The 16,766-nt window shown below is 44.3% G+C and overlaps 1 protein-coding gene across 2 annotated transcripts in view; it reads left to right on the forward strand.

The window, feature by feature from the left end:
• The window catches only part of KIAA0232 (KIAA0232 ortholog), a 67,038-nt gene that overhangs the window by 33,904 nt on the left and 16,368 nt on the right, over nucleotides 1-16,766 (forward strand). For both annotated transcript variants that reach the window (XM_056862217.1, XM_056862218.1), the window contains exon 3: nucleotides 13,275-13,412. In XM_056862217.1, coding sequence (XP_056718195.1) covers nucleotides 13,275-13,412 — 138 coding nt within the window. The remainder of the gene's footprint in view (nucleotides 1-13,274; nucleotides 13,413-16,766) is intronic.

Raw genomic sequence — 16,766 nt, forward strand, 5'->3', positions numbered from 1 at the left:
GATCTTGATCTATAAAGTGATATCTTGTTGGTACCCAATATCAATTATTTTGCACAGTATCAATCATATCCTTTGTTTTATGGGAGTGCTGGTTGCTGCTTTAGTTAAGGGCACCTGGTTTTTAATGCTGTTCATAACTACTTTTTGTTGTGTGCCTTTGGATTGTTTTAAAATTGTTTTAATAAAGTTGTTTGCCGCTGTGAGCCTGGCTTGACCAGGAAAGGGTGTCACATAAACCCAATAAATCAAATCAAATATATTCTAGGGAATGTTGGAGAAAAATGTAGGTACATAAAGCGCAATCCTAAACAGAATTACATCTAAGTCCACTGACGTCAATGCACTCTGTCCAGTCTGCTTAGAATTGCTCTAATAGGCTCTTTACCTTGCACAGAGAATGCTGAGCCCAATCCATTGGACATGGGAAAAGGCAGCTTTTTGGGTCCTTGTCAAAATACTTCTGTAGTGGCTCAACTGACATTGACTATGCTGAATATCTAGAGAAACGGCATCTAGTGTATCCTTATTCTAAGAGCAACATTTTGAACTGGTTCAATAAAAGTTATGCTTATTATTCGCTTATTCAGTATTTATTTTTAACAGTTTCCTGTGAAACCTTATTTACATGCTTCATGAAAGTTAAGTTCTTGACAAGAATGACTTTTAAATCAGTATTCTTCCTGAGTTAGGAATGTGGGTTAGCTGCCACCGCTTAACTCTTTGTAATGCCAAAATGAAAACTGCATGACCTGGATTATCAGAATGTTGGAATGTAATAGATTAAGAGTATTGAACAATTTGTGTAATTGTTTATTTGACCTAGTAGAACTAGTATGCTTTCGGACAGTGTGTTCAAATGAAACCTTTACAACTTTGCATCATGAAATTGTAACAACTTTGAATCACAATAAATACTGAATGAAAACACATATGGTAATGAAGTGTGCTTTATTGAAGAGAACATATCCAAAAGTTTATTTTTACATACAATTACCTAAATTTCACTTTGACATGAACCCGAAGGATATCAAGTGGATAGTCTTCACTGTGTCCCAGTTTCCTTAAGCATGCTTGCATCTACTGTTGTAACAGTATCAGTAATTTTCAGTTTTAGCCTTGTTCAGTACCTACAGTCACCTGGAACATTACAATGTTTTGTAGTTTGGGGAAACCAAAGGGGTTGAGCTAAACACTATCTAATGTAACAACAAATAAATATACTTTTATTGTATAGTGTGCTGTGCACAATTGTATTTAAAAACACAGGGCCTAAAATGCAGGCTTCCTAAAAAACACATACCATTATGTGGACTGAGGGAGACTTTCACCTGGAAATGAGGACTAAGGTGTTAAGGCAGAGGCTTCACGGGAAAAGTTAGTTTTGAGGAACAGTTTGAAACTGAAGAGCCCAGCATAAATGTTGTGGGAGGGAGTTCCAGGCATTAACAGGCAGTAAAGCAGGAGTTAGCTTGAAAGTTGCAAATTTTTGGTTGGCTGAGAATGGCAGAGTTGGGAGAGCAAAGATCATATTAGAGAAGTAGAGCTGCTAAATTCGAGTCCAGTAGCACTGGGTTTGTGTCCCCATGCCTACACAGGAAGCCTGCTTGGTGACCTTGGGCTAATCACAGTTCTCTCAGAACTCTCTCAGCCCCACCTACCTTGCAAGGTGTCTGTTGTGGGGAGGGGTAGGGAAGGTGATTGTAAGCCGCTTTGAGACTCCTTAAAGGTAGAGAAAAGCAGGGTATAAAAACCAAGTCTTCTTCTTCTTCTTCATAGAGACCAACAAGATTTTCCGGGTATGAGCTTTCAAGTGTCAAAGCTCCCTTCATCAGAGATCTGACAAAGGGAGCTTTAACATTTGAAAGCTCATGCCCTGAAAATTTCGTTGGTCTCTAAGGTGTTCCTGGTCTCGCATCCAGCTGCTCTACTGCAGATCAGCGCAAACTGCCCTCTGAAATTATAGAAGTAGGAATTCAACTGGCAATAAGGGTGGAAACCTAGTTTGGAGTTAAGGCTGTGGGGTGTAGCAATTTTGTATGGTATGTGGAGGAGGATGGGAGTGCAGGGAGCTGACAAGGAGAGTTGCATATTCTAGGCATTGGCAGCAGAGTTCTACATAGAGGGGAAGGGGTGGAAGTTTTGTTAGTCAAGGTACATGGGGATAAGTTTGAACAGAGGGATGATGAGTAAAAACAGAGTTGCACTTACCTGTAACTGTTGTTCATCGAGTGGTCTTCTATGCAGGCACGCATGGGACTGCGCTTGCGCAGGCCAGCCACAGAGAACTGACTAGAAAGCTTTTAGGAGCTTCAGAACGCCTGGAGCGCTCCCCCTCCCCTCCGTCCCAGGCCAAGAGCAAGCCAGCTTCCCGCCCAATGGTCATGTGATGGAGGGAGGAGGGGCGCTCCCCCCTCAGTTCTCCCTTCGCCGCCGTGGAAGACCACCATAGCCACCAAGCAGTAGCCCACAGCGGGGAAAGGAGGGAGGGATGCGTGCCTGCACAGAAGACCACTTGATGAACAACAGTTACAGGTAAGTGCAACTCTGTTTTTCATCTTCGTGGCTTCTGTGCAGTCCCACATGGGAGAATAGCAAGCTCACCTACCATGGAGGCGGGTGTGGGCTTGCCACCTAATTAAAAGACAACTCTCCCAAACAGCTGTTTCCTCCCTGGAGACCACATCTACAGGGCAATGCCAGAGGTATGTGGATCAAAGGACCAGGTTGCCACTTTAGAGAAGCCTCAGAAATCTGTCATGGCAAGGAAAGCAGCAAAAGAGACATGAGCCCTGTTGCAAAAGGCCTCCATATGGAGTGGACAGCATAGTTCAGCATTGCTATAAACACAAAGTCTTGTAGTGTCTACCCATTGGAAAACAGTTTCCAAAGAAGCTGCTGGTTCAGCCTTCCATGCACTAGACCAATAGGTTGTTTATGTGCTGCACGGAACCTGAAGGACATAGTCTTCAGGCACTTTATTGTATGAAGAGATTGCTCAGTTAGCGACAGAGGATTTAGAAGAAAACAGGTTCGGCAACGGGACCTTACCCAAGGTTGAACTTCAATCTAGGTAATACTACCTTAACCCGATGGAAAGTGATCACAGACCAATAAGTTAAACAGGTTAAATGACAGCAACCAGAAACACCACCTTAGTGGATAAAGGAAAAACAGGTTAGATGTTGCCATTATATCGAAGGTTTAAAGCATAATGTAAAGAATAATAAGGGCACTAGCGTAGGAAAAAAATAGACTAGCCAAGTCTCTCAAACCATTAGCAAACTGGTGGTGCAAATATTGAATAAGAATTAATCAGGAAACAGGGCTGAGATGACCACCAGATGTGCTTGACGGGAATAACAGCCAGGCTAGTATCATTTAATGAGTAATGACACACCCCATATAAAGGTGAAGTAAGAGGTTGCAAACCGTCTGACCCTGATCATTAAAAAACAAACAAAAAAACAGCCCACTTGGCAGCATAAGATGACCATCTGTGCGGTATGCATAATACTATTAACAACCCTGTGACTCTAGGTAGGTCCTGATCGATGGTTGAGATGACCACGCCACCCACTGTAGTGAAGTGACATTGTGGCAGAGAAGGAAGGGGCTATACCCTGATCAGCTAGTCTCCTTGAGAAAGTACCCCAAATCCCCATCAAAAGTAATCTACAGATTGGGAACACAAAACATTGTGGCCAATAGGAACCTATGAGCATTACTAGTGTCCTGGGTCTGTGGAGCCAGGGAACAAAAATGCAGCATCAAAAGAAATGTGACCAGTGAAACTGGTAAATCTCCCCGAAGGCCTCATGACAGCCAGTGTTCTGTAGGAAGCAGGGACATAGTGCATCGGTACTTAAGATAATAGGACTCTACCTCCCTACCAACGTCTGGTTGGTTTGACAATGAATGCCTTGAGATGAAATGCCAGCTACGTTCTATTTACCAAAGATAGAGATTCGAATAGATTGCGCCTTCCAAGGGAATATGTCGCTCTGAAAAAGACCCTCCACCTTCTATTTAAAGATAAGCAAAAGAATTTCATGTTAAAAAATTGGGAATCCCTAATACAAACAATAAATAGGAACGAATCAAAGAAGTTCTGGTCACTAATTGCTAACGCATTGGGAAGAAACGGCTCGGCCAAAGGAGCGATCACTATGGATAAGTGGCATGAATACTTCTCGGTGACCTTCCAGGGAGGTAGTGAGAGCTGCGATGAAATGTCTTATCTCTATTTAACAGAGTGCCCGGAATGGTTCAGCCTGAGGAGGTTGAATCTTTGATTGCTTCGATGCACTTGGGCAAAGCTGCTGGTCCGGATATGATTCCGGCTGATGCTATCAAAACTTTCCCGCACTGGTCGATTCCCTTTTTAGCTACCCTGTTTATGGTTATTGATAGAACTGGGGTAATACCAGATGACTGGAGAAATGCCATAATAGTCCCCATCTTTAAGAAAGGCGATCTCCAGACTCCATCCAATTATAGGCCAATTAGCCTTTTATCTTCTATTGGGAAGCTATATGCCAGCCACCTAGCGTACAAGCTTAAATCCTGGATGGTAGAACAACAAATCTTGGGAATGGAACAGATTGGCTTTTGCCAGGGCAAATCAACATTAGATCATTGCGTTATCTTAAACTATCTTATAGACAAATATAAAAAGGGGAAGGGGCCTAAATTACATGCTGCCTTTCTAGACTTAAAGGGAGCCTTCGATTCTGTATCCCGAGGTATCCAAGGAAAAAGCTAAAAGATATGGGGATTGACAAACGTCTTCTACTTCTGATAAAAAACTTGCATTCTGGAACTACTTGCCAGATTAGATGTTCCCATGCGGGTGAGCTAACCCCCAAGATTCCAATGTCAATAGGTGTGAAGCAAGGGTGCATTCTGGCCCCCACCTTATTTAATCTTTTTTTAAATGACCTGGCTCCCTCTCTGAGTGAAATAGATGGCCACTATCCAAAAATAGGAAATAAGCATGTGGCCCTACTTTTATATGCTGACAGTGCAGTTCTACTCTTGTTATCGAAAATTGGCCTGAATAGAACAATAAACCATTTCCTATCTTATTGCTCTAGAAATAAACTCTCTTTAAACTTTGAAAAATCGAAAATTATGGTCTTTAGGAGAAACTGGAAACCCAATAAATGGATTTTCCAAGACAGATGTATAGAACAAGTCAGAAGCTTTAAATACCTCGGCATCTATTTTAAACATAATTCCAGCTGGGCCACTCATGTCAAGGAATCGGTAAAAACTATAAAAGGTACAGCGCTAGCGATTTCTCATTTCTTTTTTACTAAAGGAAATCAGTATATACCTGCTGTACTCAAGGTATTCAATGCAAAAATCTGCACCAGACTATAATATGGTGCCCCAATTTGGATTTCTGCTTTTAGTGCAAGCAAAATTTCTGAGGAAATTTTTAGGAGTTCCGTTTTGTGTATCCTATGCGGCTATATGTTTGGAATTGAAGCAGAGACGGTTAATAACCAAGGCCTGGCTGATAACGATTATATCACTTATGCTCGCTGAACACCACAGTTCTGAATGGCTGCTCAACATTGATAAGAAAATTACAGCCATAGGCCTTAATATAAACGACTTGGCCATGCTTTCAGAAAACAGTGCTTTGAGTTGATTAAACAGAGGCTTATTGATACTGAGTTACAAGAACTGAAAAGCCTTGCTTCTGGTCGCTGCTCCCCAATGCTTTGCGGTTTTTCACCCGAGTCCGCGCTTCCCGAATATTTTTCTTGCCTGATCGACCCGCCCTTACGTAGGGCATATATCCTCGTTCATTTTAATGTTCACCCTTCTAGGGTGCTATACGGGAGATTTGAGAAAATCCCTTATACAGAAAGATTGTGCCCATGTGGGATGAACAAGATAGAGGATAATGAACATGTTTTATTATACTGTAAATTTTATAATGATCTTCGAGTTACTCTTCTACAGTCTATTTTGCAATTGCCTGAGGGGCAATCGGATTCTGCCAAAGTCCGCAAACTTATTGTAACACAGAATAGGAATACAATTGAATCGGTAGCAAAATTTCTCTATTATGCTACTAGGAGGAGATATGTTTTTGACCACTGACTTGTATGTAATTTATGACGTTATTATGCCAATAAAGGTATTGACTAATTAGTGAGGACTCTACCTGGGAAAAACCCATTCCCTTAAAAGGGAAAGCAGGGAACATAGAGTGAGGGATTACTTGTGGGTTGATGAAACCTGTCTGCTTGGGAAATCTGAGAGAGTAGACTTCTCCCACCACCTGGACGTCCAGGAAGGAAACGTTGTGCTGTTAGGTCCTTTGCCGCAACCGGAAAAACCTGGGACAGTAGAACAGGGAACTCTCACTCATGCTATAGATATTTACATTGCCATGCTATATACACTCATAGCAGTGGCTGAAAAAAGGTACAAAATGGTACCAGATTGTCCTGACTTCCAGAAGAATAATGTGATTTCATGAAGGAAAATATTCAGGTAAACACCCTTGCACAAGTGCTTGTGAGAACCTTAGTACTGGAGAGAACACAGCACAGTTCTGCATATAGGAAGACTATGTCTTCAGGTGGTATTAGCATAGTTGCCCTGTCAGACAGGATCTGTACCACCAGTCTGGAAAGGAGCAGGAACCAAAGAGATATGCAATAAAACCAACCGTAGTAGGAGACAATGACTGGAAACATATATATTTATTTGTTTGTTTGTTTGCCTTTGGTAAGGTATGGTTTTTAATGTCCTCTTGAAAACCCTTGTTTTGTAAATTCGGGTACCAGAGGTCTAATGTTCTTAGACTGATGATCCTCAATACACACAGAGGAGTATTCCCCAGTCTCAGAACCAAACTGAAACCCATTAGTTATCGGTCTTGTTTTTGTTTTTTAATTTTAATATTATTTAATTTTATTTTGAAGGCTCTAGGTAGATACCCTAGGACAGTGGTCAGTAAACCGTGGCTCGCAAGCCACATACAGCTCTTTGGCCCCTTGAGCCCAGCTCTCGAGGAGGAGGAGGAGGTGGCGGCGCGCTGCGGCTCCTCCCTGCAGGTGGAGGTGGCGAGCGGGCAGGCGGCTGTCGCCTCTGCTCCCTCTGGCTCGTGGCCCTCCGCCAGGGGGTGGAGGTGCGGGGTCGTGGCCTGGGCAGGCCAGGGGGGAGCAGAGGCGAGGCGACCGTGTGAGAGGAAGCGAGAGAGGGGCTGGTGGCTGCAGCCCAAGGGCTGCCGTGTAAGGCCGGGCCGCGGGGGGAGGGGCAGTTGACGTGCTTTCCCCGTCAAGCGGCCGCTGGGACGGAGGGTGGGGAGGGGGGCTCGCCACCCGCGGGGGACGAGGGGAAGGAGCCCGCTCAAGTGCGGCCGTTGCCTGGCGGGGTGGGGGGAGGGAGAAGTGTCGCCGCCGCCCGCTCTGCTGCTACCGTCGTTGAGGGGGTGGGTGTGAGGGGAGGCTGTCCTGCCAGGGGGGGTTGGCACGGGACATGGCTAACTCGGCTAATACAAACCCCGTGGTAAGGACCAGGGCCGGGCAGGGGGTTCGTGAAGGGGAGGCGGGGGGGCCCTCGGGGTGGGCTGGGCAGAGGGCAGCAGTGGTGGCGGTGGCGACGAAAGAGAGAGGCGGTGGCGGTGGGACGAGCCACGGACCCCGGAGCCTGGGGTAGGTGGGTTGGGGGGCTGGAGCCCCGCTCTGCTTCGGCTGACGGGGCAGAGCTGGGGTTGGGGGGTTGAGCTGGAGCTGCTCTCCACCCGCAACCCGTGCGTCTCTCTCTCAGCCTGGGGGATGGACGGTGATGGGCTGCCCTCTCCTTTCCCCCCCCCCTTGGAGAATATGCTTGTGTTTCTTTTTTATTTTCCATCTTTCCTTACTCTTAAGACGTTGGTGGTCGAAACCATCCGCGGAGCCTTTTTTAAATTTAGCGTAATATATATATGACGGTGACGGAAGGTTGAAAAAAAGGAAGCGAGAGCGAAAGGGACCCGGGCCTGGCTGCGGGGGGCGCCCTGGGGCAGAGGCCCCGGCGTGGGGCCGCAAGAAGAGCAGAGCCTCGGGGAGGGAGGAAGAGGAGAGGCGCCCAAACGCCGCCTGGAGGTCAGTGGGGGGGAGAGGCAAATTTGAAAAGGGGGCAGAGCCTCATACTGAGAAGTGAACAGCCCAGGGCTGGAGCCGGAGGGCGAGGAGCCGCGGTATGGGAGAACTTAATTAAGATTATTCACGAATGGCATTTTTCACCTGTTAAGCTTGCGAAGATTTATAAGGCAGTACCTAGCAATAGTTAGTATTGTGAGGAATAGAACACTGATTATATCTACATGTAGTAGAACTGCACTAGAGCAATAAATTATTGGCATATGGTCAAAATTATGCTTTCTAAAGGTATCCAACATGTGTCATTTCTGTATATTTGTAAAGTTATGTTATGAAAATTTAAAAAAAAGTTTTTAAAAGAATGCAAATATAAGCTTTAAGAAGAAATATCAGTGGCAGTTTCTCTTTTGGCTCAATTAAAGTCCCCACCCAAGTGCAAGGCCATTGTTCACATTAAGCGTTTGTCAGTCATTGTCATGATTTAATTTTATGGATACCTTACTTACAATTTAATTTTTATGTATAAATAAGATCATTATTAAGTATGATGTCAAGTTTTATTCAGTGTACCTATAGTTTAATTAAGACTTAAAACTTTAATTAAAGTTTATTAAGTTAATAAACAGTGTACCTACCTATATAGTTTAAGTTTAAGAAATTTGGCTCTCAAAAGAAATCTCAATTGTTGTACTGTTGATATTTGGCTCTGTTGACTAATGAGCTTGCCGACCACTGCCCTAGGATATAGACCAGTAACAATGGTGATCAAAAATATTCCTTTTAAGAACTGATCTACAGTTGCACATAAATCGTGCAGCTACAGGGACAGAAAAACCATGGCGCCTTGAGTTGTTACGGGCTCGAAGAAAAAACATTCAAAGTAGCGAAAAGAATGCTATCCTTTGAGTAGGGAGCAATTGGGATTATACAAAATCAACTAGCAAATCCAACGACACATAGGGCTAATGAGGTTAGAGACAGGCAAACCTGCAGGACTGGTAAAATGAATTGTCCAATAGCCAATAATCCAATTACGGATCAACAGCACCACCTGCTGACAGCAGGAAAGCAAGTGCAACAAGCCTGTAACATACTGTAACATACAATTAAGATAATTGTCCTTAGATACAGGACTACAACCAAAAAGGCTCACAGGCAACTGAGGAAGAACATCTGAAAAGGGAAGTATCCTGAAATGTGGGCACCTGAGGATCCTTATTAAGGAGTCTGAGGTCCAGTCGGGGTCCCTTATCAGCATTTTCCTTTATCCAAGATAAAAATACATAGATTAAAATTTGCGTGTTCCTAAATACGGGGGTTTATTTGCATTGCAATATAGAGATCTCAGCTGCAATGAACTCAATATGGAGGGAACCCAGTGCCTTGGATGGTTAAGAGCACCATTCAGCACTTAGCATAAATCTACCCAGGAATTAGCATTTATTATCCTGTAGTCATGCCACCTGTTTGTCCCTGTATGAAAAGTCCTTGGGAAGTCAAACACCATGTGAGTTGGGGAAGTCTCCCCTGATGCTGGGTAAACGCAATATGTACAAGACTTATCAGTGTACATAATTTGCTTAGGCTAATTACGGCCCTAACACTGAAAAGTGTTCTTAATGGGAGATTCAGTGCTCCTGCCCAGAGTCAAAGTGGGCAGCCCCAGCAACCCCCGGAAAAAAATGGGAACCTGACCCATATTAAGATAGAAGTGTCCCAGCAACCATCAACTAGGTGAGGGATACTGTAAGAGGAATCCAGCATCCTCTTTTTAGCTTTATATAGATTTCCCACCTTCTAGGGAAAAGCTTGGCTATAAAAAGAAGCCAAATGTATACCATATTGGTTCTGCATAACACAACTCCTTGTCAGATCCGTCTCATGAGCCCTCCCTCCTTGACACCAAGGTGGCCATGTAAATTGACTTCGAGGTCAGTGGAAAGACACTTGTCACAGAGGGGATGAGTATCTATGCACCCATGGGGATATATGCATTCCCGCGGGAGCATCCCAAGGAGAGGCTCAGGGAACATAAGGGGGGGGGGAACGGAACATGGCTGAGAAGCCTTCCCCACATGCTGGACAATGTTTCAGCCCAAGCTTGCTTACCCCACCAACGACGGCGATGCCTGACGTTGAAGGAAGCGGGGGGGGGGGGGCTGCAACGCCGAGACTCCTCCCCTTCTCCGAACAGATGCCGCCTCGGCAGCAACAGACAGTTGTCATGGAGGCAAACTCAAACCCGCTCATCTCGGCACCGAGGAGGAATCAGTGTATGACGTCGACAAGAGCCAGGTGGCTGTTGTGTTGGTGCATCAGAGGCGAGCCAACGTCGAGGCTTTTACACCCTGAGGAGTAGGCGTTCCCACCTCCTTGGAATTGCTCGACCTCGAGACCTCCTCTCTGCACGTCATGGGGGACAGATCCCCTAGTCCTGTAGACTAGCAGGCTTTCCACGGAGCCTGTTGACGTCGAGAGCCTGTCGACTTCGAGGTCTCATCCATGCACGTCATAGGGGACGGAACACCGAGCCCCTAGTGCAACCGTACAGTGGCTTTTATCAGAGCCTGTCGACTTCAAGGTCTCATTCATGCATGTCATAGGGGACAGAACACCGAGCCCCTAGTGCAACCGTACAATGGCTGTTCTCAGAGCCTGTCAACTTCGAGGTCTCATCCATGCACGTCATAGGGGACAGAACCCCTAGTGCTGCAGCATATCCAGTCCTTATCACAGCCTTTGGGTATGAGACCTCTTTCCACTCACGTCGTGGGGGAAACCTAAGCCCCCAGTGCATTAGTAAAGCCGGATTTCCTCACAGACATTCGAACTGGAGCAACACAGCCTGAATGACTTGTAAAAATGAGAAAGAGACAAGATTAAAACAAGCATCTGAAACAGAACAGACCATTAATTTGTGGCATATTCATTCTGCATTTGGAAGAATTGTTAAAGAAAGCCATATTGGCAAAACAGTTACATCAAATGCTGAGAGAAAATTTGTTCTGAGGTAGAAGAAAAGACACAAGTCTCTCAAATAGAACAAGCATTATTAATTTGTACCATACTATTGTACATTTGGCACATTTGTTAAATAAAGCCACATTGACAAAAGAAAAGAAATCAAATCCTGAAGAGAAGACCTTTCTAAGTGAAAGAAAAGACATAAGTCTCTTAAACAGAACAATCATCGTTATTTTGTGCTATAATCCTTTCATATTTGGCACATTTGTTACATCAAACCATACTGGCAAAAAGGAAATCAAATCCTGAAGAGAAAAACTTTTCTGAAGTAAAAGAAAAAGCACAAATCTCTCAAACGTAACAACAGTCATTATTTTGTGCCACACTATTTCTACATTTGGCACAGCTGTTAAATAAGATTATATTGGCAAAAAAGAAAATCCTGAAGAGAAATTTTCTCTGAGGTAACAGAAAAGACGCTCTGAAACAAAGCTAGTGCTCTCTCCACGGCGGTGAAGAGAGAACTGAGGGGGGAGCGCCCCTCCTCCCTCCGTCACATGACCGTTGGGCGGACCGTTGCTCTCGGCCTGGGACGGAGGGGAGGGGGAGCGCTCCAGGCTTTCTGAAGCTCCTAAAAGCTTTCTAGTCAGTTCTCTGCGGCTGGCCTGCGCAAGCGCAGTCCCATGCGGGACTGCACAGAAGCCACGAAGATGAACAGATGCCTTTTCACAATGGTATCTGGAGGAGTGACATAGCAGCAACAGATAGATGTGTTGTTGTTCCTGGCATCTGACGAAGGGAGCTTTGACCCTCAAAAGCTCATACCCCGAAAATCTTGTGGTCTTCAGGGTGCTACTGGACTCGGATTTAGCTCTTCTACTGCAGATCAATACAGCAATGCTCTGAAACAGTCTCCTTGTTCTTTGCTGCACATATCCAAAGCAGAAGCAGAGGATTTTTGCTCATTTGGCGGGGTGAATGGTGGTGGTCAGTGGATATAGTCACGGAGGGAGCACTTTTGGAGGCAATGCGAGCATTTTGTTATTGAATGTTATAGAGTTTGGTGCAGCAGAGAGACAGTCACTTAGAGATGAAGGCCTGGATGGAGATGAAAAAAAATCTTGATTGGGTGTCAACAGTGTACACGTAGTATAGAAATTCATGGCATTTGATGAAATGGCTTGTGGGCAGGATGTAGAGAGAATACTTGGGGACCAAGATCCAAACCCTAAGGAACTGCTTCCTATCCAGTAATCCTAGTACTCCAGAGTATCCAATGAATTTGATGGGCAGTAGAGTCAGGACAGACAAAGGGAAGTACTTCTCCTCTCAAAGAGCAATTAGTTAGTTTATAGAGTTCCCTGTCACAAAATATAGCGATAAGCACGAGTTTAGTCAGATTTAAGAAGGGATTGGACATATCCATGGAAGATTTCCACCAGTTCCACCAAATGGAACATCTGTGTTCAGAATCGTAACTCTGCATACCCATGTTTGGGGGCCTTTGCCTCCATGCCCTGCTTGTAGGTCTTCTGAAGGCATTTTTGTGGCCATTGGACACAGGATGCTAGGCTAGATGGACAATTGGTCTGATTCAGCATAGCTGCTCTTATGTTTTTTTGAGGGGGGCAGCTAAGAAGAAGGTTTACTGCAAGCAAAACATTGGACACATGGTCTGGGGAGTCCCAAATGAGAATAGTGTGTCAGAAACCTTATGGTGTAGAGAAAGTCATGCGGATTAGAGATGTCAACTATATCAAAGACAGCAGAGAGGAAAAAGGCAGAATTGTAATTTCAACAATGGCTTCTCCAGTGCAGAGGAGAGAAGTTGGATTAGAGGAGGTCAGGGTAGGGGTTGGAGTTTACAACTCAAGGCCCAGCAAGTTGAGTTTGGAGTGGGAGAAGGAAATTGGAGTTTGAACTATAGGTGGGGAGCACATGATGTGTCAAAAGAGAACATTGGTGATAGTGAAATATTTGAATGCTTTAGGGAAGGAGCCATAAGGGAGTGGAGTTGATATGGGGAAGGGTCGATAAGCCCTAATTCTACCTTAATGCTCAAGACCTTTCTCCTTCCCTCAGTTATTGAATTTTTGCTTTCTCCCCTCACATAGCATTGGAAAAGTGTTGAGTATCTTATAAATGATATCAAGTGAAATATTCTAATTATTTTAATACTCTTTGCTTTATTCTTTTCTTTTTTAGGAGAATGACATCTTCCTGGGCTGGGAAAAAGGAGCTTACAAGAAATGGGGAAAAAGTAAGAAAAAATGCTCTGATCTAACACTAGAAGAAATGAAAAAACAGGCTGCTGTTCAGTGTCTTCGCTCTGCTTCTGATGAAGTAAGAACTAGCACAAACATTGTGATGTATTTAATTCCTTTTTCTAGGGTAGATAAAAATGATTATGTGGGCAATGTAAATATTTATTTGCAAATCAATATTTTGTAGTTATAGCAATAAGGTTGCGCAAGTGTTCAAAATACATTACAAAATGGGTAATTGATTTAAATTTTTTGAAGTGACGGGCAGAGCAATCCACAAGAGGGGGCAAAAGGGGATAGGAGCCAGTGTGACCCCTATGCCGGTGTTAGTGGCGCTTGTGCTGGCTAAACTGGCATTAACTCCGGTGCAGGGCCACTTACGCCGGCTCTGGGGGGCAGCGCGAAGCTCGGGCGCCGGTGCAGCCTCACTGGCAGTGTTCCCCCTGTGCTCGGCTTGTGCTGGTGCGGAATGGGTTGTTCCCGGGGGCGGAGCTGGCTTTAGTCAGCTCCCTAAGCCCTTTCAAACTGGGAAAGCCCCATTTTGCAGGTGCCCACTTGTACCTGCAAAATTGCTGGCCCAGCCCTGTGAAACCCTATGGAATTCCAGCTGTTCTGAGTATGGATTGGGGTTCCCATTACTATGGGCTGCAAGTTCTTGCAAGTAGGGAGAGCCTTGTGTACCTTCGAGGTCCTGTTCTGTATCCATGTCAAGGAAAACTTTAGCACAGGATTTTTGTCACGCATCAGTTTGTTTAGAGATTTCTTGAAACGTGCCAGTTTGCTGTTTGTAATGGAAGACATTAAAAGATTTCATTATTTGATTAATGGATTTGAATTTGGTATATGAGGCAGTTGGCAGAATGCTGATGGTGCTTCATTGCATCTTGAAAAAGTGTCGGTATTTTTGTGTTCCATCATTCATGTTAACTGACTGTGGATTACTAAAAATCTGTTCGTCTACCATTATCACATGATAAAAATGCTCCTCTTTCTGACTCATTCATGCATTGTAGTCTTGGCTGTTGGCCTGAACAACTCTGGATGATTAAAGTCCTCCCCATCTGATTCACCGTTCTCACCTTCCTTTTGTGTCTACTTTTTGCAGGGGCAGAATCATATTGTGATAAATTCAGGCCCTTCCTTTCTCCTTATTTGAGATTCAATAATTTCAGTTTTCCAGTCTTATTACTAACATTCCTAACTTTTCTCTAGTAGTATTTTTGATTCCCCACTCCTCCACAATGGCGAATGCTTAGTGTTCTATAAAATGCAGTGAAATATATACAAGTGGAGAACAATCTTAAATTTGCATATCTGGGAATTTTGGGATTTGTGTTGTGAGTGGAATACCTTCTATGCCTGTTCCCTCCTCTGTTGAACCTCCCCACACCAATAGTGCACAGCTCCCTCTGTGTCTGTATAAAATCTTGTGCGCTGATAGTTGAGTTCAGCCTCTGAGCACTTCCATAGAAGAGCTAATTGCAAGGTAAGCCTGATTTCAAATAGAATGCCACAACACAGGCATTTCCAGTACTCAGAAGCAAGCATTACAAGATGTCAAAGCTCTTATAATCAGAAAGGGGTTAGAATCACAGCCCCTAATTCTTGTCTGTATTGGGTTATATATCTGAATCACAGAAGAATTCCTTTCCCTCCTGCCCCCAGCACCACTTCCTGTGCTGCTGCTGTGGCTTGTAGGTAGGCTTGCCATTTGCTTGCATGTACAATATTTAAAAAAGACATGTACATCTTGCCCATTGTGAGTAAACTCCCGCCTCTGAGAAATTGAGAAGTGGAAGAAAAAAGGGCTTCCATAGGGATGCTCTAGGAATTTCCACATGTCTCAGTGGTCTTTACCGTAGAGATTAAGGGAAATTCCTAGAGCATAACCTAGGAGTGGTCACATCTTCCCCATACTCCACCTTCATAAGAAGAGCCTGGTGGATCAGAATAGTGGTCCATTTCGTTCAGCATACTGTTCCACGCAGCAGCCAACCAGTTGCCCTGGAAGGCAAAACAAACAGGGCATAGTGGTGTAGTTTCCTTTCAATCACCGTGGCTAATAGCCTCAGATGGACCTCTCTTCCATGAATCTGTCTAACTGCCTTTTAAAGCTGTTTGTGCTTGAGGCCATCACTTCCTCCACTGGCAGTGAATTGCTCAGTTTAATTACTCATTGAATAAAATATTTCCGTTTGTCTGTCCTGAACCTATTTCCAACAATTTCATTGGGTGCTCCCAAGTTCAGTATTATTGGAGAGGGAGAAAAAACTCCCTCTCTACACTTTTTTCATCCCTGAGTATAACTTTATAAACCTCTGTCATGTCTCCCCATAAACATCTTTTTTCTAGACCGAAAAGGTCCCAGACTCTCCAGCCTTAAGAAAGGTGCTCCAACCCCATAATCATCTTGGTTTGCCCTCTTTTGTACTTTTTCCAGCTGTGCAATATTCTTTGAGATACAGCAACCAGAACAGCACACAGTATTCCAAATGAGGCCACACCATTACGATAGCAGCTGTTCTATCTTCAGTCCTTTTCCTAATTATTCCTAGCAAGGAATTTGCCTTTTTCACTGCCACCACATGCTGAATCAACATTTTCATCAAGATTTCCATCACACCCCCAAGATAACTTTCAGTCTCAGACTTAGCCTGACACCCTCCAATCTCAACACAAGGAGCTATCAGTGCAGGAGTGGGACAATTCTAGCAGGTTCCTAAGGGTCTCATCCACATACTTCTTGGCCTCTTTCAGCTTCTCCAGGTCAGTAAACCTTGCTTGAAAGGGATGAACCTGTTCCCTGAGAGCCAAGAGCTCCATGCATCAAGCACACATTCACAATTTCTGTCTCATGGGCAGATACGTATATATATATATGTGATACTCTTTGCAAAGCAGTAGGTACCCCCCACCCCCACCCTGCTGGCATTCTAACTTCATAGCTGCTTTGCTTGTTTAAACGTGTTAAAGAGTATGAAAGAACCATCATCCGAAACTATGTAGAAACTTTATACCAAGAAATTTAATCTGACATATTCAGACTTCCTTACCCAGAAGAAGAAGAAGAGTTGGTTTTTATATGCCGACTTTCTCGACCACTTAAGAAGAATCAAACTGACTTACAATCACCTTCCCCTCCCTCCCCACAACAGACACCTTCTGAGGTAGGTGGGGCTGAAAGAGTTCAGAAAGAACTGCGACTATCTCAAGGTCACCCAGCTGGCTTCATGTGTAGGAGTGGTTCGCCACATTAGCGTCCGCCACTCATGTGGAGGAGTGAGGAATCAAACCCTATTCTCTAGATTAGAATCCACCGCTCCAAACCATCGCTCTTAACCACTACACCACGCTGGCTCTCCAACGCTGAACTCACACCAGATTTATTCATCTCTTCTTGTTTAAACAAGATTTGCCCGTGGGGTTGCCTCTT

Source organism: Euleptes europaea, chromosome 17 (genome assembly GCF_029931775.1).
Source record: "Euleptes europaea isolate rEulEur1 chromosome 17, rEulEur1.hap1, whole genome shotgun sequence".
Taxonomy (NCBI): Eukaryota; Metazoa; Chordata; class Lepidosauria; order Squamata; family Sphaerodactylidae; genus Euleptes; species Euleptes europaea.